Here is a 27,591-nt window from a genome sequence, read left to right on the forward strand (position 1 = left end):
AATGTTCACGGTGACTGCTGTCACTGACAGGGCACTTCAGCAACCTTGATTTACAGATGGCTGTAACAGCTGCATCGGTCCGGTTTTTCAATGGATTTTGAAGTCATAGGTTTTCTTTTAAGCTTGTCTCCACAAACAGCCGCAGCCTAAGACAGAGTAATTCGTCACATGGGTAAAGCAGCCCACCACGGTCCTGTTCTCGGGTGAACTGCTCGAATGGGTTACTAGTAGGTTGCTTGGTTGTGAGTAAACAACACTGCTCACATTCCATATGTACAGTCGGGGACAAAAGTCTTCGGACCACGTGTTCTTCTAACGAAGCCGATAGCTCTGCTATTAGTCGGCGGCTGGAGACCACACTTGTGGAGGTAAAAGTTAAATTTTTGTTCTTTCATCTCCATAAGTGCGGTCTCCAGCCGCTGTGTGATAGTAGAGCTATAAGCTTTGTTTGAGGAACACGTGATCCAGAGACTTTTGTCCCTGTCTGTACACTTATCACACGAGCGATGTAGCCACCTACATAGAACGTGGCCGACAGCTGCAATGTAGGTAGATAAGCAGGGGCATGCTGCACGGATAAGCGTCCCAAGACTTCCAAAGCAGCCTCTGGAAGCTCATCGCTCCTCCCAAGTGCACATAGCCCTGCAGTCCTAAGTCCAGTGCTGTGGTGACTGTCATGATATAGTACGTTGCTGTGTTCAGATGTCGCGGCAGTTCCCGTTCTCAAGACTTTTTCTAGTCCTGAGAATACCGACCGCACGTCAAGTTGGTCGTTGCATCCCAGTGACCGCCTCAGGGTTCCAAACAGCGCTTCAATTGGGTCACTGCTGAATTTCCGCGTTAGACAATACAGAACTTCTCCTCAGCTAACAGATAGCGAATGCAGCAAGCAGTCGAGTAAGTAGTGAGCAGAAGGGCCTCATAAGTTTCGGCTGTGAAAAAGGCACGAGGATAAGTTGCATCTTTCTTTAGTTGGTCGATATATAGCGGAAATGTAACTTCCAGCCATTCCAGCCTAGAATCATTTTTTGTCGCCAAAGTGCCTGACGTCAGGGAAATTTTGCTTGATATGTTGGCACTTGTTGCTGGTGTCGTGCAGTAGTAACCATCCATGGATGCTCTTCGTAAACAGTATTGTTGGTTCCGCATAGGCAAATGATGTATGGCAGCTCTGTCCTGCGTGCTCTTTCAAAAACTCAAGAACAGATGATAACGTCTGGAGAAAAAACTTGGAAAGCTCGTCAGACGTTCATTTTTTCAATATTCGGAAAAACATGTTTTCTGGTTAGACTCCTCACAGGTTTTACAATCCAATCTTTCTTACATCTCGCAGAGTTTCTTCAAGTGAGATGACGAAACCTCTCCTTTCTTTCCAAGGTCGCGTGCAAGGAACTTAGTGCGGATGGTTTTCAAGACGTGGCAATAATCAAAGCTTTAAAAAAGCACTGCAAAACTGCAAACACTGCAAAACAGCCCACATAACAACGACAGACCAACAGCACGTGGCTATCCGGGCTGCTGTGCAACACAGCGCACCCGGCACTCGCCTCGCGAGGGTGCCCCAACGTTGGTGTCGCCATCTCTCGGCAGCCAGCGGCATAACTTCTCAAGGGAGGAGGAGCGGCGACGACGGCTGCGGAGCGCGGAGTTGCCAGGCACAGAAAGTATAAAAGAGGCTATGATTCTTTACTACGCAACCGGCTTTTTTGTGCACAAAATGCGAAAAGTAACCAGCTGCTGTACTCACTTATCAGCCTTCAGCGTAAAAAATAACTTTTGCTGAAGCAGCTCTCACAAATGGGAAGACCAGACGAGGTCTTACTCATCCTAACTTGAACATATTTTATCTTCTGACGCAAACAGAGTGGCTTTTTGTTGAATATGCAGATTGCCACACGGTGTACTGGGACACCATAGACCGCTGATTGGTACATACACGGTGACTTTCCCATGTACTGATCACAAGGAAGAAGTAATCGCACATCTTCTCCACTATTACCTCAGCATCCGTAGGAGGCAGCATTGCAAGCACACGAATGCAATCACGACGAAGCAGTCTCAAGAAAAGAAGAAACAGGCCAAGCTGTGCTCTACCTAGATGGTGGAGGTTGCATTACTGAGTGCATCATCCAAATAGACGGTCACAGTGATCAAGATTGCTGTCACTGCCTTGCCTCTAGACTACACAAAAGTAGCCCCGTGAGTTGTGATTAACTATGTTTTGTGCATAATCTAGTGAAAATACGTAATCATATCTCTCAGAAAGGGCATACTTGTAGTAATGGTTTTTGGTTTTATAGGGGTTTAACGTCCCAAAGCAACTCAGGCTATGAGGGACGCTGTAGTGAAGGGCTCCGGAAATTTCGACCACCTGGGGTTCTTTAACGCGCACTGACATCACACAGTACACGAGCCTCTAGAATTTCGCCTCCATTGAAATTTGGCCGCCACGGCCGGGATTGAACCCCCCCCTTTTTTGTTTGTTCCAAAGAATGGCTCTTCAGGCCTCAATTGAACAAAAAATGCCAATTGTGCCGTTTCACTTCCGGAAGCGACACATGGGTATTAATGGATGCCGCATTAGAGGGCTCCAAATTTAGACCACATTGGATTCTTCATATCACACAGCACACAGGCACCTTTCGAGTTGTTTCGTGGCCGCCGCAGCTGGCATTCAACCTATAGTTCTCCGGCTCAGTAGTCGAGCTTCCTGGTCATTAAAGTATGCTCGGGCTTAAAATTCTGGAGGCCATGAAGTAAGCGAATGAAATAATTGAAGCTACTAATGACGATCTGGGCTCTCTTTTTCTATGTGGAGGAAGCCACTTTTTGAAGAAGCACCTACAGAGACACACTAGTTAAGACAAGCTGTGGCAGCGGAGCATTTAATTTCTTTTGGTGATCTCGTGGCCAGTTGCCACTTGCTGTACATTTTAGTGCCAAAAAACATGGTGGTATGAAAGGCAGAAGACACACCGGTAACGAAGACATGTCGGCAATGTTTATAACAAATATGCAGCTGCACAATTTGCAGTACCCTAGAATGCTCGATGGAAATTTTCGTGGCCCAATATTATTGAGGTCAACAAGTCGCTGGAATTATTCTCAGCTGACACCCGCCAATCCCATTTTAGGGTCACGTAAATATTTTACCTCTGCGCGTGCACGCCGGTCTTTCCTTGGGGTAGACAACACAATTCAGCAGAGGAGCGTTGGCTTCTTTGCCTCTACACCAACACGGTACTGTGCCCGGCAGTGCTCAAACATTTCAATTCGGCCTCTTCGGGCGAGTCTCCACACTGTGGGGAAGTGTTTGCGGACACATCACATGGTGTGGGCATGCCCTGCCAATCCTGCTTTCCCACCCCACCCGAGAGGACTGGGGGGCTGCCCTGCTTGGCTGCTCAACTCTCCAGGACCAACGAGCCCTGGTGACAAGAGCCCGGGCCGCTGCGGAGGCCACAGGGGTCCCGGACTAGGGATTCCTCCTAGCGATTGTGAGGACCAAGCAATACCTCCCTTGTAAATAGTATAAATAAATGTTTTACACCACCACCAGCATCATCGATGTCGGCGTAAAGATGAGCTTGGCAGGAGTAATGCCAGGGGAATTTCCATTCACTATTTTCGCGTCGCGCAGCTAAACATGCCCTGCACCTGCCATTAAAACGTCGTAAATGCACACTTGGTTTCCTTTCGGTCCCTGCGCTCATTCGTATAACGCTGGAGGCGTTCCGCAACACACCACAAGGGTGCGGGTTCTATTCCTGGCCGCGGAGGCAATCTATCGTGCGGAGTGCGGAAATGCCCTTGAGGTTTCTCTGCACATTAAAAAAAATCCCAGTTGGGCGAAGTTAAGCACGTTCTCTAAACGGCGGCCATCATGTCAGTGTCAGCTCATGACACTGCTCAAGCAATGTCTGAATGTACGCACAGGCTTTGTCCCAAATGTGGAAGCGTGCGCGTTGCGGCCGACCGTGTATATTTAAGACTCAGTATAGTTAATATGCTCTCAGCATTCTTGCGGATAAACGAAAAAAGCTTTGCAATGAACGCATTTCGACAACGAGCTTGGAAGGATCGCAGGGCTGCGTCCTAGCTGCTGTTCCACCCATTCATGCATGCAGTCCCAGCAAGTAAAACATGAAGTAGCCTAAAATTATTCAGTGTCGGCAGCAGTTTCAATCATCTTGCGCCTTGCCGAACTTAAAGCGCAGATACAGGCCGCGGCACCGAATGATCGCGCACACCTGCATTACCACCACCGCAACTTGGCGACCAGACAAGACCCCATCGCCTGGCGCCATCTTTCCGCATTCGAGAGAAGCGCTGCCTGGTCGTGCTGGTCGCGCTGCCGGGCGCAGTGTCAGCACCTACCGTATAGACTCGTGTAATGGCCGCCCCACTAACTTTAAAAAAAAAATTGCGAAAAAATATATTTAAAAATTACCCGAGTAAAAGCCGCACCAAGAATTTAAGGATGTTTGGCAGCGTCATCTGCTGTGCGGTGCAAGAAATCCAGAATGTTTTGTGGTTACTGCCGCCAGGTGGGGCGCAAAAATCAAGTGCGGCGCACGTCGGGAACAGCCAAGAATAGCCAAAGCCACTTTCAGCCACAGCCGTCTGTTCGCGCTTCTCGTTTTACTACCTTTACCTAGCTCGCCCAAGGACTATCACGTGTAATCTCGAAATCGGAATGCATCGCTGCCCTGATTTTCTGCGGTTTCGTTCGAGACCGTGGAAAAAAGTTTCAAGGTGACAGGCATATCCAAGAAGCTGGAAGGCACGGAGGATGGCTTCATCTGGAACAAGGACAAGCCTGAGGTCTCAACGAGTTTGGAGGAGCAGGACAACGACGAGGAATGATGTTTTGGACACGGACGAGCCCGAAATCCCGACGAGTTCGGCGAAAGAGGACGAGGAGTGTTTTGGCAATAATAAAGGCAGGTACCACCGGAAATTTTTATTTTGTTGTCCTTTTCTCCGTGTAATCGCCGCACCCCCAATTTTCACCCCAGATCTCAGAAAAAAGCATGCGGCCATTACACGAGTCTATACGGTAAATATATTCTTACACCATGGTGCAGATTAAAGAGCCCCAGGTGGTCGAAATTATTCACAGCGCTCCACTACAGCGTCCCTCATAACCTGAGTTGCTTTAGGGTGTTAAACCAAATAAAACCAAAACTAAAACTTCCACTTAAAGCCTAATTTTTATGAGGCCTGCTTAATAATTAAATGCCTCACCAATGATATCAGGTCTAAGGCATAAATCAGCACAAGACACTGTAAGATAGACAGGCAACAAGAATGCTAAAAGGCCAGCAAAAACTACGAATATGGGAAATAACACCATACCGCAGGTCGTGCAACATGCGAACATGGCGTACTTTCAAATCAGCCGAAATTTCGCACAAGCTTGCCTCAGACCCTGTAAGGCAGTGGCTGCCCACTATCTGAAGCTGCAGTCTTAAAATACCAACTTAAATCACACACCTTTTCCAATCCTGTACGTGGGATGGTCTTTGAGAGGTCGGTGGCAATCTGGTCCACAAGACGCTTGACGGTGACAACAAATCCTTCAAGGTCATGTGAGTCACTCTCCAGGCGCTTCTTCTTGACCACCAGGTTCATGACGTATTGACGAGACTTTTTGCAAGTGTCCAGGAGCCATGTCATGGACTTTCCCTGGATAAAAAGTGGCAGTGATTGCAGTGGTGAAACCTAACAGTTTTGGTGTAAAACATACGCTAACCGGTTTGTATCAAGTTACCACCATAAAGATGTGCAAACACAGATAGATGAAGATAGACAACAGCCCTCCATGGTTGCTAACAATTGATGTAGCATGGCTTCACACCTAAAAACTGCACAGTATGGCGAAAAAAAAAAAAATACTAGACCACGTGATACACCGCAAGACACACAAGGTCTCCCTTTAAACCAGGCAGAGCGAACACGCCTCATTAGCCTAGGGGTAGCATGTCTGACTTGCAACCCAAAGGGCATGGCTTCGATTCCCAACTAATTGCTCCAATTTTCTTTTTCAGCATAATTAACTTACCTCACATCCTTATACATCATGATGACATTTCAGTGATGCTACAACTTCACAGTCACAATTTAACTCGAGTTATAATTGTTTTCATTCCTTAGCTCAACATGTGAGGTCACAACCCTTTTGACCAATCCTGATTTAGTGTGACAATGTGCACGGCCTTTCCTCAGAATGTCCACTCTAACGCTGCTGCATTAACAGACCACGAAAAAAGCTTTCAAATTAAATGTCTCATCATGATTCTGTAAGTGCCTTTTTTAAAAGTCATCTGCACAGCTGAAATCGGTACAACAGTTAGACACTTACATTCGTGATTCATGACTAGCATTAGACAGAACACCACCAAGCAAATGCCTGCACACACACACAAAAAGAAAAAGTCCAGAATAAATATAACAAATAAAACACTAACAAGAAAAGCTAGAAGTCACACTGGCTGATCTAAGACAGGCCACAGCTTCCATGCAATGGCAAGTGCTCGTACAATACAAATGGCTGCTGTTGTTGAATGGAGTTACTGAAGCCTGAAGCCAAAGTTACTGCGGAAACACAACAGTGACATCAGCCAAACATGCTCGCTGGTGAGCCTACAAATTGCCAAGCCTACTCATTCCCCAATATCTTGTCATACTGCACGAGCGGCAGAGGAACAAGACAGGTTGCTGCCACGTTGCCTCTGTATGACAGCTTTCGGGAACCAGAACTGGAAACAAACAGCGTTCCTTGACATGGTGTGGCCTGTTTGCCGGCTGGGCGAATTTCCTGGCGACAACACACCAACCAGGGCATGCACTTTGTGATGATTGACCGCTTTCGTGCCTTTCCTGATTGCAAACATCCTCTGCAAAATGTTTCCTTTCATCGCATTGTTGCCTACCGCTGTGCAGCACCTTGCAGGTGGGCAAATATCAGCGGTCCAGCTACTGTCATAGACACTGCAGGCCGGCTTACAACTGCCGTGCCTCGATCCCGCCCGCGCCTCTGATGGAGCTGCCGTGGAGAAGCACTGTCCGGTCACAGTCCCATTCTTGTGTGCAAAATCTTCTGATGGGCGCGGCTTTCAAAAAAAGGTCCTTCCTTTGGCTCTGTCTTCTGCAGTTTCAACGACGCCAGCTGGGCTACTCGCAGGGCTGAGAGCGACGGCCAGCAACGACTCTGCGTGGGTGCTCATACAAACATGCCGCTGTCATTTTTGCCAAAGAAAGTGAGCTGTCGCGATGGCTGACACGAGGCAGCTCTAGTACGATGCAACGGAGGAGGTACCATCGGCGTGAGCTCAAGGAGAGACCATTAGAAGAGATCACTACAAAGTTGGGATTGGATTTCACAGGTGAGCACGAGTTATTCGTCCAGGTGTCTTGAAAACCGAGATTAACAAGTGAGTAGTGTTGTGTTGCTTCTCTGAAATTCTTCGATGGGGCATGTTTCGCGAACACATTTCAGTTTGTACCACAATCGTTAAGGAAGTGAGACAACGCAATGTGTAGGTGCGTTTTCTGTGATATGTATGCGTTGTCGAAGCCAGAATCGAAGACACAAAACATCAGCATAACTACTGCTGCAGCAGCCACACACGGCAGCTATTCGTCCTACATATTTACTGCCAAACGCACGAGCAGCTTGGCAGCACAAGGTGTCTCCGGTTTCCGCGGCTGTGCACGGAATGAGGGGAGGAGAAGTGCTGCCCGAATTGTTTTTGCGGTGTGACAGGGAGTTCACCAACAGTTGTCGCGTGAGTTTCTGACGCGTGCTGTGGACAAAAGGGACGTGTTTCCAGTGAGTTCGTGCTGATGCGGTGCGACAGGGTCGGCAACACTATGGAAACATGTTAGTGAATGGAGTTTGCAGACTGTTTCCGCAGCGTGACTCGGCCTTAAAAATGAAAGGACTCTGCAAACTTGGCAAAAACCTCATATATGTACTGCAAACTACTGCACTACATATATGTGCCTACCGTATATAATCCCTACAATTCAGTCAACAGTGGTTACCTCGAAGCTGTGAAAATTAACAGTTTTGAAACAAGTGAAGAATACTGATGATGTATTTTAAAAATGTACGCCTTCTGTTTGTCTATCTACACTTGGCAACACACACTGCGATATACAAAACAACCACTTCACTGACATAAAAAGACTAGTCTAGAGTTGCAAAACCTCAAAACCCACAAGTCAGCCTCCCTGTGCAGCGGGAATTCCAGCACAATGTCCACGGGACATGACTCCGGGACAACAATTATGTGCAGTGGAAGCATCTTCTAGGCCCACACAGATTTGCACATGGTCCCTGCTCACATCTGTTGAGTATGAACAGATGTGCACTGGTTTTCCAGCATCCTTGAGGCATTGTTAAGTGGATTAAGTGCAACGTTGACAGCATACTGCATGGTAGGCGGCACACACCTGATCAGCTTAGGCGATTCTAGCGCTAGCTCTCTTAAAGGCACCACCACCATGGTACAGGAATTTCTGCTGACCTGTCAGTTTTGCAACTCGTCCACAGTGGCGTGACAAAGATCAGTGCACAAACTTCAAGCACTGGAAGGCATGGATAACATGACAGTGGCAACAGCTGCCACCATCAAGCTCACAGCAGCTACCTCTGCCATGTTTGAAACAGTGCCATGGGTGAGGGGGAAGTCGGAGACGATAACTTTTTTCCACAAGTCTCTTCTCTCGGTCTTCCCTGCAGTCATAACCATGGGAAATGAACTCTGTTCTTGCCTCGCAAGCAGTCAGTGCCAGTGCCAGAAGTCACAGCCAGCGTGATCCAAGGGTCCGTTCTAGGTCCACTTTTATTTTTACTCTATGTTAACGACATCACTGATGATATTGCATCCCATATGAGGCTGTTTGCAGACGACTGTGTGCTTTACAGGACAATCACTTCTTAAACAGACACCTACATGAGACAGCAGGACTTGGATAAAATAGCTTTGTAGTGCACAATATGGCATATGAAACAACCTGAACAATGCGGTATGCACAAAAAAAAAAAAAAAAACCTCAAGTTTGCACTCCACCCTAAATAACATTTCCTTAAATCGTGTATTTCAATACAAGTATCTAGGTGTGTATTTTACTTCAAATTTAAATTGGCATCGACATGTCGAATATACCATTGCCAAGCCGGGTCGCGCATTAGGTTTTCTTCGCTGCAATGCTCGAAACTTCCCATTAGCCTCTCGGGATTCGCTTTATACGACCAATGTAAGATCGATACCAGAATATGCATGCACTGTTTGGGATCCACCAACCATACAAAATAAACAAAAATTAGAGTGCATACAGAATATGGTTGCTCGCTTTGTCACCTGAAATTACTAACGGCAGTTTAGTGCTACAAGAAGAAAACAAGAACTAGACTGGGGACTGCTGGACAATAGATGAAGAAAATTATGCCTGAAATTATTTCCCAGTGTATACCTACCACTCATTAGTTCATATAGAAAAAGATAACACCAAGTGGCTTTACTATACTATTGGTGTCTTCGGCTGACGGCACTCGTGGAGTTTTCTACGCACTCGTGCGGTGCCCCACGTTCGGCTGGATGCCACTTGTGCAGTGCCGTACATTCGGGTGGGAAGAGCACGACACGCGTGCGCGCCACCGTGGAGACCGACGGTGGAGCGCCGTGCAATCCCGTCGTGCAGCGCGCGCTTGCAGACGACGCTGTTCACGCTCGTTGACTGACGCAGCATCGACGAAGAGAAAAAACGCACGAAGCATTACAAGTGGGCACATTTTAAAGAAATGTTTAATATTATAGCAGCTGCAATGCATTTATTCGCGCTGCAATCACGCAGCCACCGGCCGGCGAGCCATATGCCTTCATTGATGAGGAAATTAAAGGTTTGTCAATATTTTTAGTCTTGCAAGTTCTCTTGCAGCGAATGGCATATGCTGCTCATCCGGCATACCTGCGCTTTATAACATCGTATTTTTTGCCAACGTATGCGCAGGTTAAAGGATATCAATAAAGCGACAATGTGGGGCGCTTAGTGGATTGAGAATCACTTGCTGATGTTTTCGGAAGTTACTCTAGCTGAAGCTCTAAAGGCGTATGCATCGAAACCAGCAAGCATAACGCCTTGGTGTGGTGTCTTACAAATCTGCGCCCCTATAATTAATCGCAGTATCTCACGAGCAGGCTCGTGGGTCCCGCGTTTCCCGCCGATTCTATCAACGGCTGTTACAAGCGCGGTACTGCACTGTTCTGAAGAGGTGTTCACTGCGCTCGTTGGCGTCGGCCGCTCGTAGGAATAGCCTCAGAGATCATCGAGGGTCTCGGAGGCCTCGGTCAACAGACGGCAGAAAGCGCAACGGCACTCTGCGAGTGTTTCGCACGTTCAGCTGATGTGCAAGGAGACGTGCCACTCGTGTAGTATTTGACGTCACTTCCTGCGCACCGGCACGTAGGCAGTGCGTGTCAGCCGAAGACACCATATGTCTCAGAACGTGTGGATCATCACTTAAAAGTGCGCGAAATTTTTTGCCATACAAAGTTATTTAGGATGTCATTTTTCCCCAAAACAATATTAGAGTGGAACCATTTGCCTCGCAATGTTGTCTGTGTTGTATCCAATGATATCTTCTTTTCAATGTTAAGTGCTTACTGTGGATCTCAGCATGTGTTCTCTGCATTCCTTGTTGCCCCCCCCCCCCCCCCCCCCCCCTTCCCTCACTCTAATACCTCCGGGTGCTGTGGGTTCTGAATAAATAAATAAAATAAACGGGTATGCCTTGTGGAATGCTAGCACATACAACTCATTTGCCGGCAGCATGACTTGTAGGCCACACAACCAATAGCTGATGCTCCCATTTGAGCTTTCACAAACCAGGCTTTGCAGTATACGAATTTTGTCACAAAAATGTTTCCAAGATATGTTAGCTGGGGTTCACTATAGAGTCAGAAACCGTGGGATGCAGTGCATATGCTGCCTGGTTGGTAGAAATAATCAGAACATCTGCAGATATACGAATGCCTGTGACTTCTACACTGTCCTTGCAGAAGCAGTAAAGGTGTGCGACACCCAGGTGACACTATCTGTCAAGATCGCAGCGACTACCAGCCATCAAACAGAAGCAGCTGAAATGGCAGGCACCATGACCTCATGTGCATTTTGGCACGTGCCCTCTTGATCTGCAAGCATTTACAGACGACTCTACTCAATGGCTTTTTATGAGCACAGACTGATAGTAAACCATAGTTATGAAAGCTTGAGTCCAACCCTGACATGCCTTCATCATCTCTTTTGTATATGAGCACTTAGTGCCAAAGGGCTGTTACAGTCCCTGCCATCCTACAGAAAACTTGAACTGGAGGTTTCCATGACAATCACAGTGGCACAATACACAGCCCAGTGAGCGGCAGAAGAAGCTTTGATCATGACAAGAAACACTTCCCGAACACAAATGGCTCTAGGTCGTGGTTCTTGGCTGTATACTAAAAGATTCGCATTGCCACCTGGACAGTACTGGTTCCCTATTGCAGTTTCTGGGTTACTAAGCGATTGCTGCTGAAGCATTTGTGAATAAGCTGACAGCCTTCCACAATCAGCAACTTGGCTTTCTGAAAACTTGAACCAAATTGTGAGCCCTGACATATCAAAGTCTGATATTTCAAATTATTGCCTATATCAAACAGACAGATTATTATCCCCTTGAAAATCCTGTGCAAAAGTATAGGAAAGTTATGTGGAAAAGTAAATGATCAAAAAAGAGAAAGGCAAAAGAAATGACTAGCGATGCACCAGTCAGCGTCCGAAAGCGAAGCGGGGCTGGGTTTCGGACGACTGGTGAATGTGCAGGCAGACAGCTGCCGTCGCCGCTGGCGAGCGGCCTCCATAAAAGGTGCACGGGTTAAAATGCGCCATGCAATAGGCAGGATTTTTACATGATTGCTTCCCCTGTTGTGACACCTCGAGTCGCCTCATTGGGAGCCTCATGAAAAATTTTGCAAGGGGGCTTTCCCACATATCACAGTAGACCAAAACGAGATGGAAGAGCTCACGCAAGGAGAGTTATGAATGCAACAGGACGAATGACATGGGTGCGGTGTTATGTAACGCATTATGGAATGTTAAAAAAAAAAAAAAACTGCACGCTTTCTTGTGACTGAAGTGGGTGGTCAGCCATCCTGTTCTCATCGGGTGTCATATGTACAGAGGTGTCCACAGGCATTTCCGAAAGGTGGGAGGGGGGATGTTAATGGTGACACCTCTTCAAGTCTTCTGGGTAGCAGGGTACAATAGGGGCAAAATTTGCACCCCCTCCCTCATGCAAATTAGGGGGGCCATTTCCTCCATTGCCCCCCTTTGCACATGCATATGCATATGTAGGAAAGTCCACTTGCGGAATTTTGCATGAGGTTAATCCTAGCAGCAGCGATGGCGCAGCCTAGTAGACGAGGCAGCAATGGCATAGAGATAGAGCATCCGCCTCGCGTGCAGGAGGACCAAGGTTCTAATACCTGTGCAGTGCATTTCTCCACAGAGGTTAAATTAAGAAAAAAAAAGCTCCGCATGTTGATGGAATTGCATAACCAGACCTGGGGTGCAGCCTGATCTCGATGACCAGAATCGACAACACACTCCCCCAACAGAACAGGATTTGGCCACCCTGGTGTAGTACTTGGCCGCAACCTTCTATGAACAAACCAATTAACCCTTAGTCCCCAGCGGCTGCAGAGCAACTGACCAAGGCGGCGGTCAGACCAGTGATGCAGTGGAGGGTGCTAAGAATCTCTAGATCTGGACAGGCCGCCATTGGAAATTGAACCTAGCAATGTTTAGCACTAAAACCTTATCCAGCAAGGCTGGCCTAGCAGTGCTGTTCGAGGAATTAGCAGGTATTAAATGGGATGTCATAGGTCTTAGTGAGGTTAGGAGGACAGATGAGGCGTATACAGTACTAAGGGGCAGGCATGTACTGTGCTATCGTGGATTAGTGGACGAAAACTAGGTGCGGGATTCCAAATCAATCAGGATATAGCTGGAAGCATAGAGGAGTTCTACAGTATGAACGAGAGGGTGGCAGCTACTGTAATTAAGCTTAATAAGGGGTACAAGCTGAAGGTGGTGCAGGCCTAGATGCCAGCATCCAGCCATGATGACCAGATCGTTAAAAGCTTCTAGAATATGTGGAATTGGCAATGAACAAAGTAAAATCGCAGTACACTGTATTGCAATGCAATGCCTACCTTTGCATCACAATGCAATGCGAAGGTAGGCAAGAAGCAGGCCGCAGACCAGGCGATAGGCAGCTGTGGCATAGGCTCCAGGAATAGCAGGGGAGAGTTATTCGTAGAGTTCGCAGACAGAAATAGTTAACGGATCATGAATATCTCCTTCCGGAAACGAGCAAACAGGAAGTGGACATGGAAGAGCCCCAATGATGAGGCTAAAAATAGACTCCTTAGTATGCGCTCTTCCAGGTATCATGCAGGATGTGGAGGTCCTCGGAAAGGTGCGTTCTAGCGACCACAGAATGGTACGGTCAAGAATTAGCTTAGACCCGAGAAGGGGTCGGAAGAAATTACTGAAGCAGAAGCCCATTAACGATTAACCGGTAAGAGGGAAAGTAGAGGAATTCAGGATATCGGTACAGAACAGATATTCGGCTCTAACTGAAGAAGACGATCTTAATGTTGAAACAACGAACGATAATCTCACAGCTATCATTACGAAGTGTGCAGTAGAAGTAGACGGTAGGATGGTTCGACAGGATACCGGTAAGCTTTCTCAGGAGACGAAAAATCTGATTAAGAAACACCAAAGCATGAAAATGCCAAACCCTATGGACAGAACAGAACTGGCACAGCTTTCAAAGTAAATAAATAAGCACAAGGAAGCCGACATAAGGAAGTTTAACACGGAGAAAATCGAGCGTGCTCTAAAGAACGGAGGTAGCCTAAAAGCAGCGAAGAGAAAACTAGGCATAGATAAAAACCAGATGTATGTGCTAAGAGACAAAGAGGGCAATGGCATTAGCAATATGGATAAGATAGTTAAAGTAGCCGAAGAGTTCTACACAAATCTATACAGCAGCAAATGTAATCAGAACGTTAATGGGAGAGGCAGCAGCGCACAGCAATGGGACATCCTGCCATTAATGAAAGAGGAAGTAAAGAAGGCCTTAGGAGCAACACAAAGGGGGAAAGCGGCTGGTGAGGGTTAAACAGCAGATCTTTGAAGGATGGAGGGGAGATTGTGCTAGAAAAACTAGCTACCCTGTATACGGAATGCCTTATGACTTCGAGCGTACCGGAAGCTTGGAAGAACTCTAAAATTATCTCAATTCATAAGAAAGGAGACTTCAAGGATTTGAAGAATTACCGACCAAACAGCTGACTGTTTGCTGCCTACAAGGCATTTACTATTAGACTTCAATCAATCAAATGAACAGGCAGGTTTTCGCAAAGGATACTCGACAATAGACCATATTCACACTATCAACCAGGCGATAGAGAAATGTGCAGAATATAACCAACCCCTGCATATAGCATTCATTGATTATGAGAAAGCATTTGACTCAGTTGAAACCTCAGCAGTCATTGCGGAATCAGGGTGTAGAAGAGCCTTATGTGAAAATACTGGAAGATATCTACAACGACTGAGCAGCTACCATAGTACTTCATAAAGTCAGCAATAAAATTCCAATAAGGAAGGGTGTCAGACAGGGAGACACTATCTCGCCAATGCTATTCACCGTCTGTTCACAAGGGGTGTTCCGAGGCCTGGATTGAGAATAGAAGAGTTAATGAAGAATGCCTAAGTAATCTGCGATTTGCTGATGACATAGCCTTGCTAAGTCACTCAGGACAAGAACTGCAAAGCATGATCAATCAGTTAGAAAGGCAGAGCAGAACGGTGGGGCTAAGAATTAGCATGCAGAAAACCAAAGTAATGTTCAACAGTCTAGCAAGAGAACAGCAGTTCGCAATTGGTGACGAGGTGCTGGAAGTAGTAAGAGAATATGTCTACTTAGGGCAGGTAGTGACTGCTGATCCGGATCACGAGAGGGAAATAACTAGAATAAGAATGGGGTGGCGCGCATATGGCAGGCTCTCTCAGATCATGAATGGCAGTTTACCAATATCCCTCTACAGAAAAGTATAAAACAGCTGTATCTTACCGGTACTCACCTATGGGGCAGAAACGTGGAGGCTAACAAAGAGGGTTCAGCTTAAGTTAAGGACAACACAGCGAGCCATGGACAGAAAAATGATAGGTGTAATGTTACGAGACCCGAAGCGGCTGAGTGGGTGAGGGAACAAACGCGGGTTAATGACATCCTATTCGAAATCAAGAGGAAGAAATGAGCTTGGGCAAGAGATGTAATGCGAAGGCAAGATAACCACTGGTCCTTAAGGGTAACAGAGTGGATTTCGAGAGAAGGCGAGAGTAGCAGGGGTCGGCAGAAAGTTAGGTGGGTGGATGAAATTAAGAGGTTTGTGGGTATACACTGGCCGTAGCTAGCAAACGTCAGTATGGAAGAGTCCTTTGCCCTGCAGTGGGCGTAGTCAGGTTGATGATGATGATGAAGCCTAGCAGCATCCAAACGGATTGCTCGATGCGATTAATGACAAGGAAAGCAAATAGGACCTCTGGATAGTTTTCCTGGCACTTAAACTAGACAGCCGGATAATTTTCCCTGATATGTAGTGGCTTTGCCACAATCAAATTTATGAACGTTGGCTCTATGCTGCATGCGCTTTTAAGTTCTGGCCTTCCCAAAGAGGAGCTTGAAACACGATGTTATGTTCACCTACCTTGAGGGAGTAGGTCTGAGCAAAGTCCTTCCACGTAGCCTCTGTTGCCGTCGGAAAATATGTGTCCAATTTCTCCAGCACAAACCCAGGTGGCAGAGCCTTTTCGGCGTACACTATGATCTCCTGAAAAAGGAACAAAGGTTGAAATATAATTCACAATGTATGCAAGTTAGCCAGATAGTCACAGCTGCGCTTCAGAACAGGCAGACAGCACACTATCGACAATATATGAGTACAGTTAAGTTTTTTTCCTCTAGCGCAGCTGAACAGTTGAGCCCTTTGCAATTCTCTCCCCAACAGTTTGCAATGGAAAGCTGTTATTCCAGCTGAGGCACCATTTCAAAGGCTAGAACAAGTAATTTGTTCACTGCAAAGTCATTGCTACCTGTTGTGCAGAGAAGTGTGAGGCAAGTGGCGATGAGCAGTTGATAATGTCATGTGGTGGTGACAATGCTGCGAACAGTGGATGTGTAGACTTAAGGGACGCTGAAAATGATTTCTTTATTGGGCTGACCTGCACCCACAAAGAACTGAAGGACTTGGAAAAGGTGATAGCAACAAATGTGCTCGGTGGTCGTTGAACAGAATGACTGCCGCTCTCGGTAGTGCTCAACTTAAAGAAGGCAAGGAACTTTAAAGACAAGGTGTGAATAGCACCTATGGCTATTTCTTAGAGCCTAGAAGCTGTTGCCCATGGTTGCGATCATTCAAGCTAAATCATGTCTTATCTTGCGTCGGAAACAAAGTGATAAAGCCGCATACCAGTGCTCTGAGCATAAAAAAACAAGCAAAACAAAACTTTGTGTCAGTATTCGCGCTCTCTCTCCAAGCTTTTCTGCAGTCTGCAGCAAAATGACATCCAGTCTGCAAGCAAAATGACATGAGTATGCTTCTTATTCTTCCTATCTTGTGCGACATTTTTACCCTTTTCACAATTTGCTTTCCTTCAGGCTGCCAATTGGGGTGCTTGTCAGAACACTTCAACAAATAGCTGAACGGTTCAATATTGCAACATGCCAACACCCTGCAAACATTTTATACCCTGACCCTTCTGCGTTTTTTTCTAGCGCAGGCAGAGGCAGAAATTGGCTGTGGTGCATCGTGCAAGAAGGAACTTGAATCACTTGGCAATAGAACAACGACCTTTCTCATGACATACTAGTTAACACAACATGAGAACAACACATGTGACCAGCATGTTCCACTTCTCAGACAGCACAAAAGAAAGCCCCATGTTCAGTTCTCCACCTAACACTACTCTTGCAAGCAATGCAGGAGACATGGGGAAAATTGTTACTTTGACAAACTGAACAGTTCAACGTATGAACACTACCTAGTGCTGTTTGGCAGCCCAATGCAGTGCACAAAATGCAGTAGACAATACAGGGCAGTAGTTGTTAGCAGTGTCAATGATCACCAAGACCAATGGCTAGCACACAAGCAGGCCATTCATTAAAAAAAAAAGAAAAGCAAAATCACTTAAAAAACAATCTATAGCATAAAATCAACTCAAACTCTGAACAGCAATATCTTGCCACATAAGGAATAGGGTGCAGCAAGCAAGTTCACACATTTGGTGTCATCTTAAAGCACAGTGAACTAGAGTGAAACTCTATTTGATGAATGTTTCCAAATAACTAACATTTCAACAGCTGCTGGCAGTTTTTCTGTCTATCCCACGTAAAATTTCTATTTTAGTTTAACATACTTTACATTAAAAATGATTTGAACTGAACAAACACCTGAGGTAGACCCAACCATATTTTTATAATCAGTTTAACATTTCGCACTACACACTACTGCCACGGCACTTCAAGCTGCTCTTCAAGCAGTCTAAGTAGCCACATGACATTGGTGACACTTTTACTACAGCTGGATACAACTCGAGAACGAAGCGGCTTTTCCCCGTCAAAGGACCCCCCCCTCCCAACCAGTGGCGTCGCCAGATTCTCATGACCCTGCACTAGCGTGACAATGCGGGGAGCGGTGCGACAATGTAGACCATTCTCTGCAATATCATGCTAGCAAGGTCATGAGAATCAGCTGACGCCACTCGTTGGGAGGGGGGGGTCCTTTGACGGGGAAAAGTCGCTGCGTTCTCGAGTTGTATCCAGCTGTAGTACTAAGCCACAGTGGCTGTGCAATGAGTTGCATTATGCAGCGGTGGGAATGGGCTAAAGCATTTTGGAGCAAGCTTTGTAGCAAGCTTTGTAGCAGGCGAAAATTCGATTTGGAGCAGCTTCATCGTGTTTTGCAGCAGGAGCCCGAAACTGAAAAATAAGGCAGAAATGAGACTACCTATATACGATGTTTCGCCTAACTGGTGCCAATGCTTAAAAAATGACGTGCCGCTTGAAAATCTGAACCAGTAGTGCAGCGTCATAGGCAGTCGTCTTGACCAGGCTCGCATATTTTAAAATGCACCTAACTTGCCAATTGCTCAACAAGGATAAATTATTTGTAACGTTAACGCCGGTGCAAAACTCCATTTGCAAAAGCTGAAGAGAAAGATGAGAAATGCCCATTCCAGTTTTTTTCAGTTTAAATTTAGTGCTTTCTTTATTTAAGCTTTAAATAAACGATGTCTGTAAAATTTGAAAAGTGTCACGTGACTGTTCACTCCCGCGTTGCAATTTAGCACCCTCAAACCTGCTCTGATCGAAGGAGATCGGTTACGGAAAGCCGCAATTAATGACCAGGCCACCACTAGTCACAGCCTGGGTCGCAGCGACTGTTCAGAGATGAGCATGCTTTGGCAGCATTACAATGCTGCTGAGGAGTGCTCACGTTATGGTAGCCACCAAAGCTACCCTGTATAGCACAGATAATTTCGTGCACTCCAATATGGCCGTGCCGTAATCAAGTGTTTTGTCGCACATGCATGACCACTGACTCAAAGAACAGCACCATTTTCCTCCGCACATGGTCTCAGACTCACTGCTTCCCAAAATATTAAATCAAGAGACACTGAGGACTGAGAAGTTGGCCTGTATCGACAGATTACCTAATTCTAAAGACAGGGGCTTTCACTGAGAAAAGAGCCCCTATAAGCTAGAAAAAGCAAAAAAGAAAAGAAAAACAGGTGTAGCCACCACCGGCCAATTTCGAAACAAAACAATGCGTTGCCAGTGTTTTGGGCGTAGATCCCAGAGGTTAGGCTACACCGCCATTTCCTTAAAAACAGCGATAACAGTTATTCTGGAGTATACGAAATTAGTTTGAATCGAGAAGCGGAAAAACATTGAAATGCAATTTTGCGAGCCATAAATATGTGTTCTGCGGCTGGACGAGCATCAACACACCCAGAAAGAGATTCGAGCTGTAGTGCGAACAAAAAAATATAGAGTGTTGCTGACGAAGAGACTATTCGGATGATTTTCTTGCACTGGAGCTATGGTAGAGAGAGGTTGGTCATGTGGTTCCCGATAATCACAAAGTGAACAAGGGAGGGAAAACCTCAGGGTGCTTGCCAACGTTTCGACAACAGGACTTTCCTTTGTCTGGGCAAAGCGTTCATCATTGGCGGGGCTTAAATAGGGTCATCACTCTTAGGAGGAAGGTACCATGAGTGGCAGGAGGGCGTGAAGTGGTGTTAGGATGGGGAGGGTGAATCTTTTGCCAGCACGATGGCTGCTAAAAGGTGATTTAACTGGTTCACCTGCAAAACTGTGAAAAGAAAAAGGCTAGCTCAGCAGAAAGGAATGCAGAGGTGTGGAGCGTGGAGAGAAAGTGTGTGCTTGAAAGGCTGTGTTGTCCAGCTGGGACAGGTGGCTTAGCATGGCTGGCTGATGCACTGAACTGAAAAGCTCAGATGAGGAATTAGCATGGCGGAACGAATGTCGGAAAAAAAAAGTAAAGGAAAAAAGAGAAAAAACATGGAGGCTAGTTCGGAGAAAGCATGAAAGGAAGAAGGGGGTTGGAAAGGAATGCGGAAGATAGTGTTCCTGAGAAATGATAGCAAGAGAAGCAGCGCACAAGCGAAAGAAAAACTGAACAAAGAAGAGAGAGAAAAAAATTGTCATTGAGGGGGTAAAGGATGGGTCGGAGCAGAAGAGAAGGGTGAAAGAAACGATTAAGCAGTGGTATGAAAAGCTGGTAAATGCTCTGATCGTGCGCAAAACCTTTTTAAAGAATTACACCATAATCCCGGCTGGTTGCAAGGTTTTAAATTTGTAGATTAGAATGCCCCTCTGTATTTTCCGTGCCTTGCAGATGTGAAGCCTAGTTGAAGGATGAGCAGTTTAAGTTCATCGAGGTTGTGACTGCTTTGATTAAAATGTTCTGCCACTGCATTCTGCAGGCTCCTTGCTGCTGTGTCAGCTGGATGACTGTTTAGTCTGGCACTCATTGATTGGCTGGTTTCTCTGACATATTGGTTCTGTTTGTGTTCTAGGTTTACAGCCATCCCTCCTCGCAGGGATGACCCTATTTAAACCCCACCAATGATGAACGCTTTGCCCAGACGAAGGCAAGTCCTCTTGTCGAAACGTTGGCAAGCACCCTGAGGTTTTCCCTCCCTTGCTCACTTTGTGATTGCACTGAGACTATAATGTAGATTGTTAATTGTGGTGTTTAACATCCCACAGACACATAGGCCATGAGAGACACTGCAGTGCAGGGCTCCGGAATAATTTGGACCACCTGGGGTTCCTTAATGTGCACTGACATCGCACAGCACATGGGCGCCTTTGAGATTCGCATCCACTGAAACGTGGTCACCGCGGCCCGCACTGAACCCGGGTACCCCGGCTCAGCAGCCAGGCACGCTAACCACTGAGACAATGTGGTAGGTTTATAATTCACAAGCTCATATGGCAGAGGTCACCCGGTAAGATCACAAGCTCGAGATCACAAGTGCACAGTGTGGTCATGGTATGCCAACCCCATCATCATAAGCGCTGCAATATGAGCTCCTATTTATATGAACAGACTTTCTACCCCAAAATTTTGAATTATGTGGTTCTAATGTGCAAACAGACCGAAGTAATTACTCATCAGCATCCACTCAAGAACAAGCATACAGCTACAAAAGAAAGCCAAAGGGATTTCACAGAAACCTCGCAGCTGAAGGAAAATTTGTCCCGGTCCAGGGTTACATCGAGCATGAATGAGATTCATGAAATAGACGTATCAGCTTAACACGTATGAAACATTAGTCACTGGCAAACAGTTCCTTATGAGATAAGGGATGGTGCTGCGCAAGCGCTATATATAAGACTGTTCAAAAGCACTTTTTTTGCATATGCACTCGCTGCGTTTGTTTCGGACAATGTTGGCAGCGTCGCCGAGGCAGCTATGCAAAATGCATGCATGCTGAGTACAAACAGTAGGTGGTAAGGGCACTAACAAGTGAAACAGGGTGGATTTGCACTCTGCAGTTCATCTTTCTCGTCATACAATGAGAGAAGAAAACAGACTCATGCCTGAGCATTTTCAACGGTTGCCTGTGCCACCACGGATTTGCCGCAGTTCTTGGTTGCTGGAACGGCATTTAGGCGTAGCACGGGTGCAATTTCATCAAAAATCATCAATTTGTAGCAGCATGTAGCAGGTGTAATGAAATGGTGCAGGTTGGCGCAATTGGCGCAGCATTTCCACCGCTGATTATGTGTAGCTTTTTTTCCCCTCTTTTTCACTCCTTTGTTGGTGGGCATTTTGCACGGGTGACAGCTTTCACCAACTTTCAGTGGATGACATTGCATCCACTGTCAAGAATCAGCATAAGTGTGAAACAAGTGCTTGTCGACATCAGGAAAAGTCCAAATCCAAGAGCTGAAAACAAGTTGGTTGGTTTGGTTGGTTTATGGGGTTTAACGTCCCAAAGCGACTCGGGCTATGAGGGACGTCGCAGTGAAGGGCTCCGGAAATTTCGACCACCTGGGGTTCTTTAACGTCCACTGACATCGCACAGTACACGGGCCTTTAGAATTTCGCCTCTATCAAAATTCAACCGCTGCGGCCGGGATCGAACCAGCGTCTTTCGGGCCAGCAGCCGAGCGCCATAACCACAGAGCCCCCACGGCGGGGCAACTGAAAACAAGTCATGCTGCACAGGAATATGGCAATGCTACATAAAGGCTGTCATCAATACTGAAACTGAAAGGTAAAGAACAAAACATTTCAGATTCTTTGTACAAACTAAACAGGATAGCTAAGCGGGCGAATTGGTGATACATTATGCAAGAAACAGTGCGAACAAACGGGGACGAAAAGAAGAATACACAGGAACAAGCGCTGACTCTCAACTAAAGTTTAATCACAGGAAACACGCTTATAAAAGGAAACAGAACACAAAAAACCCCAAAACCAGAACGCACGTGCTACTAAGTGATATCCAGACTGTGAGGTTGCATATCTGGATATCACTTAGTAGCACATGCATCCTCGTTTTGGTGTTTTTTATGTTCTGTTTCCTTTTATAAGCGTGTTTCCTGTGATTAAACTTTAGTTGAGAGTCAGCGCTTGTTCCTGTGTATTCTTCCTTTCGTCCCCGTTTGTTCGCGCTGTTTTTTGCATAGTACAAACTAAGCCAAGCAGCCATATGTATGCAACCAGGAAGATACGTAAATGAGCCAGCAGTTCATGATGCACTTTGTACACGTTTCTCTACATGACTAAATAAGAATATTTATCAGATTTGCCATTTGGGGCACATTACACTCTGCATTTTCGTGTTATTTTATAGAGTGAATGATCAGTTTAATAATATTTCAGTTACGCAGTTTTCGGAGAACGCTTGGAGTTCACTCACACGAGGGTTTACAGTACTTGCTTGGTGCCACCACACCCTGAAAAAGTTGCGAAAATATGTGCAGCCACTTCACGAGTGTACTATCATTTACAAGTAATCTTCAAGGTCAGTCCAGATAATCAGCCAAATGCACTGATGTCCGAGAGTGTGGCCCCTCATGCACTTGTGTGTTTGGCTATCATTTAAAAAATTTGAATGATACAAGCATTGTGTAAGTGAATACTGCAGAGCATGAGCTGGACAACTATCAAAAAGCTAACTTCCAGATCTAGTGCAAACTTAGCAAGGTGGCTGGTGGAAGCACTCAGTAGTTTCATGCTCCAATACTGTGGTCAAGTGCACAAGTAGAGCTTGGTTATGGGGAACGTCACTAGCTATAAGTGCACTATGACAAAGCCAAACGGCGCAAAAGTGGTGTCACCCGCCAAAGATGCACTTTGGCCAGAATGTGTTCATGGAGCACACTTCACTGGACAAGTGTGTAGCCTCCCCAGCAGTGATTTCAAAGGCACAAAATATTTGACGAACTAAAGTGGCTGTTTGGGCTTGCTGGTCAGCGATCATGGTTAAAGAATGCAGCACGAAAAGACACGGACAAACGAAGAAGTGGACAGGACTGGCGCTGACTACCAACACCACCTGTCCTGCCCACTTCTTCGTTTGTCCGTGTCTTTTCGTGCTGCATTCTTTAACCATTAACAAAAAAATATTTGTAGGGGCATATGAATATTTGATAATTTCGAATATTCGGTGAAATAGTATGGTATTCGATATTTGATTTGACCTGAATCTTTGGTAGCCAAATATCGAAGTATTCACTTTGGGCGAATAATGTTTCTGGATTGCTTGCATCATGTGGTTTTGTTTCAGCGTACCTCCACCGGACTGGCACCCTCGGCACGCACATAACCAAAGCCCCGACTCTATGGACACTTCCTAGGCATACGCGCTGCATACCTGTGCACCTCCGCATATGCTAGAGTGGGTGTGCGCATGCACGTGGCAGCACATGTGAGTAGGTGCAAGCGTGGCACCCAGATCTGTACCTACCAATGTCTGCACCCGCGCATCCGCGGGATGAGTCCGAGCTAACTGCAGCTGCCGCAGCCACTCTTTTCCGCGTGAAATTCGCTAACCAAACACGGCCTGTGCACGAAGGGGTGCTAGCACGAGACATGGGGAGGTGGGTGCCCCTTTCTGACAAGGATGGCGCTGGGCGCATGGTGCATATGCCTAGCTAGTGTCCATGGAGTCACCGCTGAAAGGCAACAGCTGCACAACAACGAAATCATAAGTAAGAGCAGCAGTTGGAGGCCCCAGATATAGGTCTCAAACTACACAAATACACCAGCACCGCATGCAGGTCGACTCCCCCAATATCTAAAGGTAATTTCTGCAGAAAGTTGACACAGCTTCAACGAGTTGTTTGACAAAGCTGCAATGCACTCTCCCTCTTTTTTTTATGTAATGACTTTGTATGTTAGAAAAAAAAATGAATTTGAAGACATTTATTGTGCTATTCAACCTTTTTGATGTGCCAGAAGTATTTGAAATATCTGCCTTGAAATTATTCGAAGATATTATATACTTTGAACTAAAAACCAGCGTTCACACACCCCTAACAAACTGCAATTTATAAAAACGCACTCGTTTACTTTATTTCTTGTAACATTGTTTTTAAAAAAGATTTCTCTGCTATAGCAACGAACAAAAGAACACAACAAAGGAACAAGATCAGATGCAACTCCTGTACATGCAGCCATGTATTTTGGATAGGCTAGAAACTCTTTTCTTTTATATTTTTCATTGTCAAAAAATTGTTTTTTTCCACAAGTTTCTTCCACAATTTCTACAAGTTTCTGCTTTCTCATCAACTTCTTAAAAAATTCTGCCCGTTGCCTGTCCCTGTTTTTGTTGCATCACGTAACACTCTGCTTTCCTGTTTAGCGCCGCATAGTCAGTGTCACTCAAGGTGCCAAAGCGCACCATAAGTGCACTTAACTTGCGTGCTTGACAGGCCTAAAACTTGCTGAGAACTAACAGATTTCAGCTAGACGGTGGTAGCTCAGTAAGATGAAAAGAACAAGCAAGCAAGCATGCACGCACTCATACGCATACAAAAGTGCACAAACCAAGGATAAAACACGTACCAAAAGCCGGGCACGCAAGATGAGGGGAACAAGGACCTTCTCTGAGGTGAACTTCTCCCTCGAGTACATGTCCTGGAAAACGTCCACAAGCACTTTGAGCACTGCCGGGTCCCAGGAGGAGATGGTCTTGTAAGAGGAGGTCAGGTAGCCATTGAAGATGTGCACCAGGTACATGAGGCAGATGTATGGCGAGCTCAGATTGTACACAATGGTCTGCTTGTTACCTCGCCCACGGAGTGCTGCATAAAAATAAAGGACCAGGAAAGTGCTTTGGAATCCGCCACACAGACACAGAAAGCATCTGAGTGGCCAGAAGAATAAAAAAACGGAGCACCCGCCACTGTATATCTCATACAGCACACCAAAAATGTGCTCTAGAATGCAGAGATGACGTTTACAAGTGCCCATTATGCTCATGGCAATTTTGCACCAGTAGGCACCGCCATGTAGAAAGTGGTTCAATAACGTCACGCAGAATGCACAAACTGAAATACATACACCCACATCTTTTGGACGTCTACGTGACACCTATGGGTAACGAGTTACTTGTGATGCACTAAGCATGACTCTTCACAACAAGGCGAGGCTGCATGGATGCCCCACCATCAGTCCAATTAGGTTCTCGTTCATGCACAGTTATTGCCAGTAAGCATTCTCAGCATACAGACAATGGACACCAATGAACTAAAGAACTGCACGCCCTTTCATAAAGGATTTTTGATCCCATTGACAATGTTGTTACTGTTTCCTATTTCAGTCCACTTGTCTTTCTAAACAAACATAGCAAACAATGGCACAGTCAACAGTAATGCTCTGCCATTGCACTCTGCAGAATTTCCCTTTTTGAAGATGTTAAAAGAGTTCCCCAAGGGGCAACGTAAGTTTGAAATGAACCAACTAGCATATAATTAACTCCTGAGCAATAAATGAATGCCTTTTTTCACATCTTTCACCAAGTAGCATGTGTTTAAGCTGATCATAGTTAGCATGGTTACTAATGATTTTACGAGGTTACGACAGCACCACTCGAACCGCATCCCAGTCGCACTGTACAATTACCAAACTTATCAATACACAATTACGTTCGCGAAATAGTACTGAAGTTATTACACAATGCGCTCCACAACAAAGGGCTAGTAGCTCTTCGCTAACGAGTGTACGTTTTCTCCTCGACTGTGCAACAAGAAAAAAAAAAGGCTACTTAAATATAGAACGCAGCCTGGAGCGCACACAGGCATGAGTAGCTCGAGAACAAAGGTATACACTAACAGCGGTGACGCGATGGTTTCTTATAGAGCGAGCACATTCTACATGAACCCGACGCGAAGCACCAACGCAACGCTACAGCCATGCTAAAGTATTGCCTCCTGCAAAGTAATAATCGCTAACGAACTGTTATTTGGCAGACTCCGAGCATGCGTGACAGCGAGAAACACGGCCATGAATACCATATCGCGTTCCCCGCCGCAAAGCAGCCTCAATCAGTGCCTCAAGTTCACGCATCACCTGTAAAGAACTCGACTGCGTGTTACCTTTTACGGCACTGCCCATCTGGTACTTGAGGGCATGCTCGAGAACGAAGATCTCGACCGGTCTCATTGTCAATGCAGAGAACCGGGCGTTGCACGCTTCACTTAGGATGACAGGCTGCTACTAAAATAAACGACAGGATATGAATTGATGCAAGTGGTCGTAAACAGCATACAGCAACAGCTATTACTAAACACGAAAAAAAGCACGACAGATAAAAAAACGCTCAGAATCAGGTGCACACTACAGACGGAAAACGTTTGCAAGAGGCGGCAACGCAAACGACGTGGCTTTGGATATGACTGCTGTGCTGGTACCGGCTCAGCTTTGGCTTCGCGCAAGAACAGCTTTGCGCATGGAGGAAGGCTTTGCGAGATATTTATATACATCTTTAAAATAACTTTACAACAAAACACAATAAATAGGGAGTAAATTTATGACTAAGATTGAGATATGGACTAGTGCTTAGGCTAATGCGGACATCGCCCCACGTTGACTCCGGCACACGGTGTAAGTACAGTGAACGGTGTAAGACTATTCTTAGACCGTAGTACAGGTGCTAGAATAGTGTAAGGATAGAAAGATGTCTCAACGAGCGCTCCGCAGGTGCAACTAACGTTACTAGATTACATCTTCTAGGTAATCTAGTAACGTTGGGTGCAACAGAACCATGGCCTCCGAGATTTACAACACTCGGAGGCCAGCACACACAACAGCACAAACAAAAGAGCGGTTGCAGTCGTGTGGCGCCATCTGGCCGAGAGTCGAGAACTGTGAAGAGTTCTGTCATGGCCTCCGAGCGGTTAGATAATCTCAGAGGCCATGACAGAACTAATCGCAGTTCTAGACTCTCGGCCAGATGGCGCCACACGACTGCGACCGCTATTTTGTTCTGTGTTGTTCAGTCGAGATTAGAAGTAAATCAGAGAGCTGTTGGAAGATTAGCACTATGTGCCCATGGCAAAGCCACAAAGGAGGCAGTACAGCGCAGCTACAAAAAAAAAAAAAAATGAAGAAAACGATGACACATGTGCTGTGTGAACACCTCATACTCAAATGTGATGGTATCCATCCGGATGTCTGTTTTTTCTTCCTCCATGTTTCTGAGGCCCTAGGGTTTAGAGCATGGTGTTAGAGATAACAATGGTCATGTAAATAAATCTGCGGTGGAAGTTAGCAAAAAGCGATTGGAAGATTGGTGGCTGAATAGTAGAGAGGTGAAATAGGGTTAGAAGTGTAGGAAACCGTAGTGAAAGAAAACGGCGAATTTTAATGACAAACCCGTTTCAGAGGGGACGCTCCTGTCTTCCATCCATCCATCCGTCCGTAC

The 27,591-nt window shown here is 46.0% G+C and overlaps 1 protein-coding gene across 1 annotated transcript in view; it reads right to left on the reverse strand.

The window, feature by feature from the left end:
- LOC149354534 (uncharacterized) overlaps positions 1-26,667 on the reverse strand; it is a 39,994-nt gene extending 13,327 nt beyond the window's left edge. Inside the window, exons 1-4 of the mRNA XM_089583365.1 lie at positions 26,264-26,667; positions 24,732-24,970; positions 15,831-15,953; positions 5,497-5,688 (exon numbers count right to left, since the gene is read on the reverse strand). Coding sequence (XP_089439491.1) covers positions 5,497-5,688; positions 15,831-15,953; positions 24,732-24,970; positions 26,264-26,330 — 621 coding nt within the window. The 5' untranslated portion in view covers positions 26,331-26,667. The remainder of the gene's footprint in view (positions 1-5,496; positions 5,689-15,830; positions 15,954-24,731; positions 24,971-26,263) is intronic.
- Between the last annotated feature and the right edge of the window lie 924 nt (positions 26,668-27,591).

This window comes from Amblyomma mixtum, chromosome 3, assembly GCF_055824585.1.
Source record: "Amblyomma mixtum isolate Tamu chromosome 3, ASM5582458v1, whole genome shotgun sequence".
Classification (NCBI taxonomy): Eukaryota; Metazoa; Arthropoda; class Arachnida; order Ixodida; family Ixodidae; genus Amblyomma; species Amblyomma mixtum.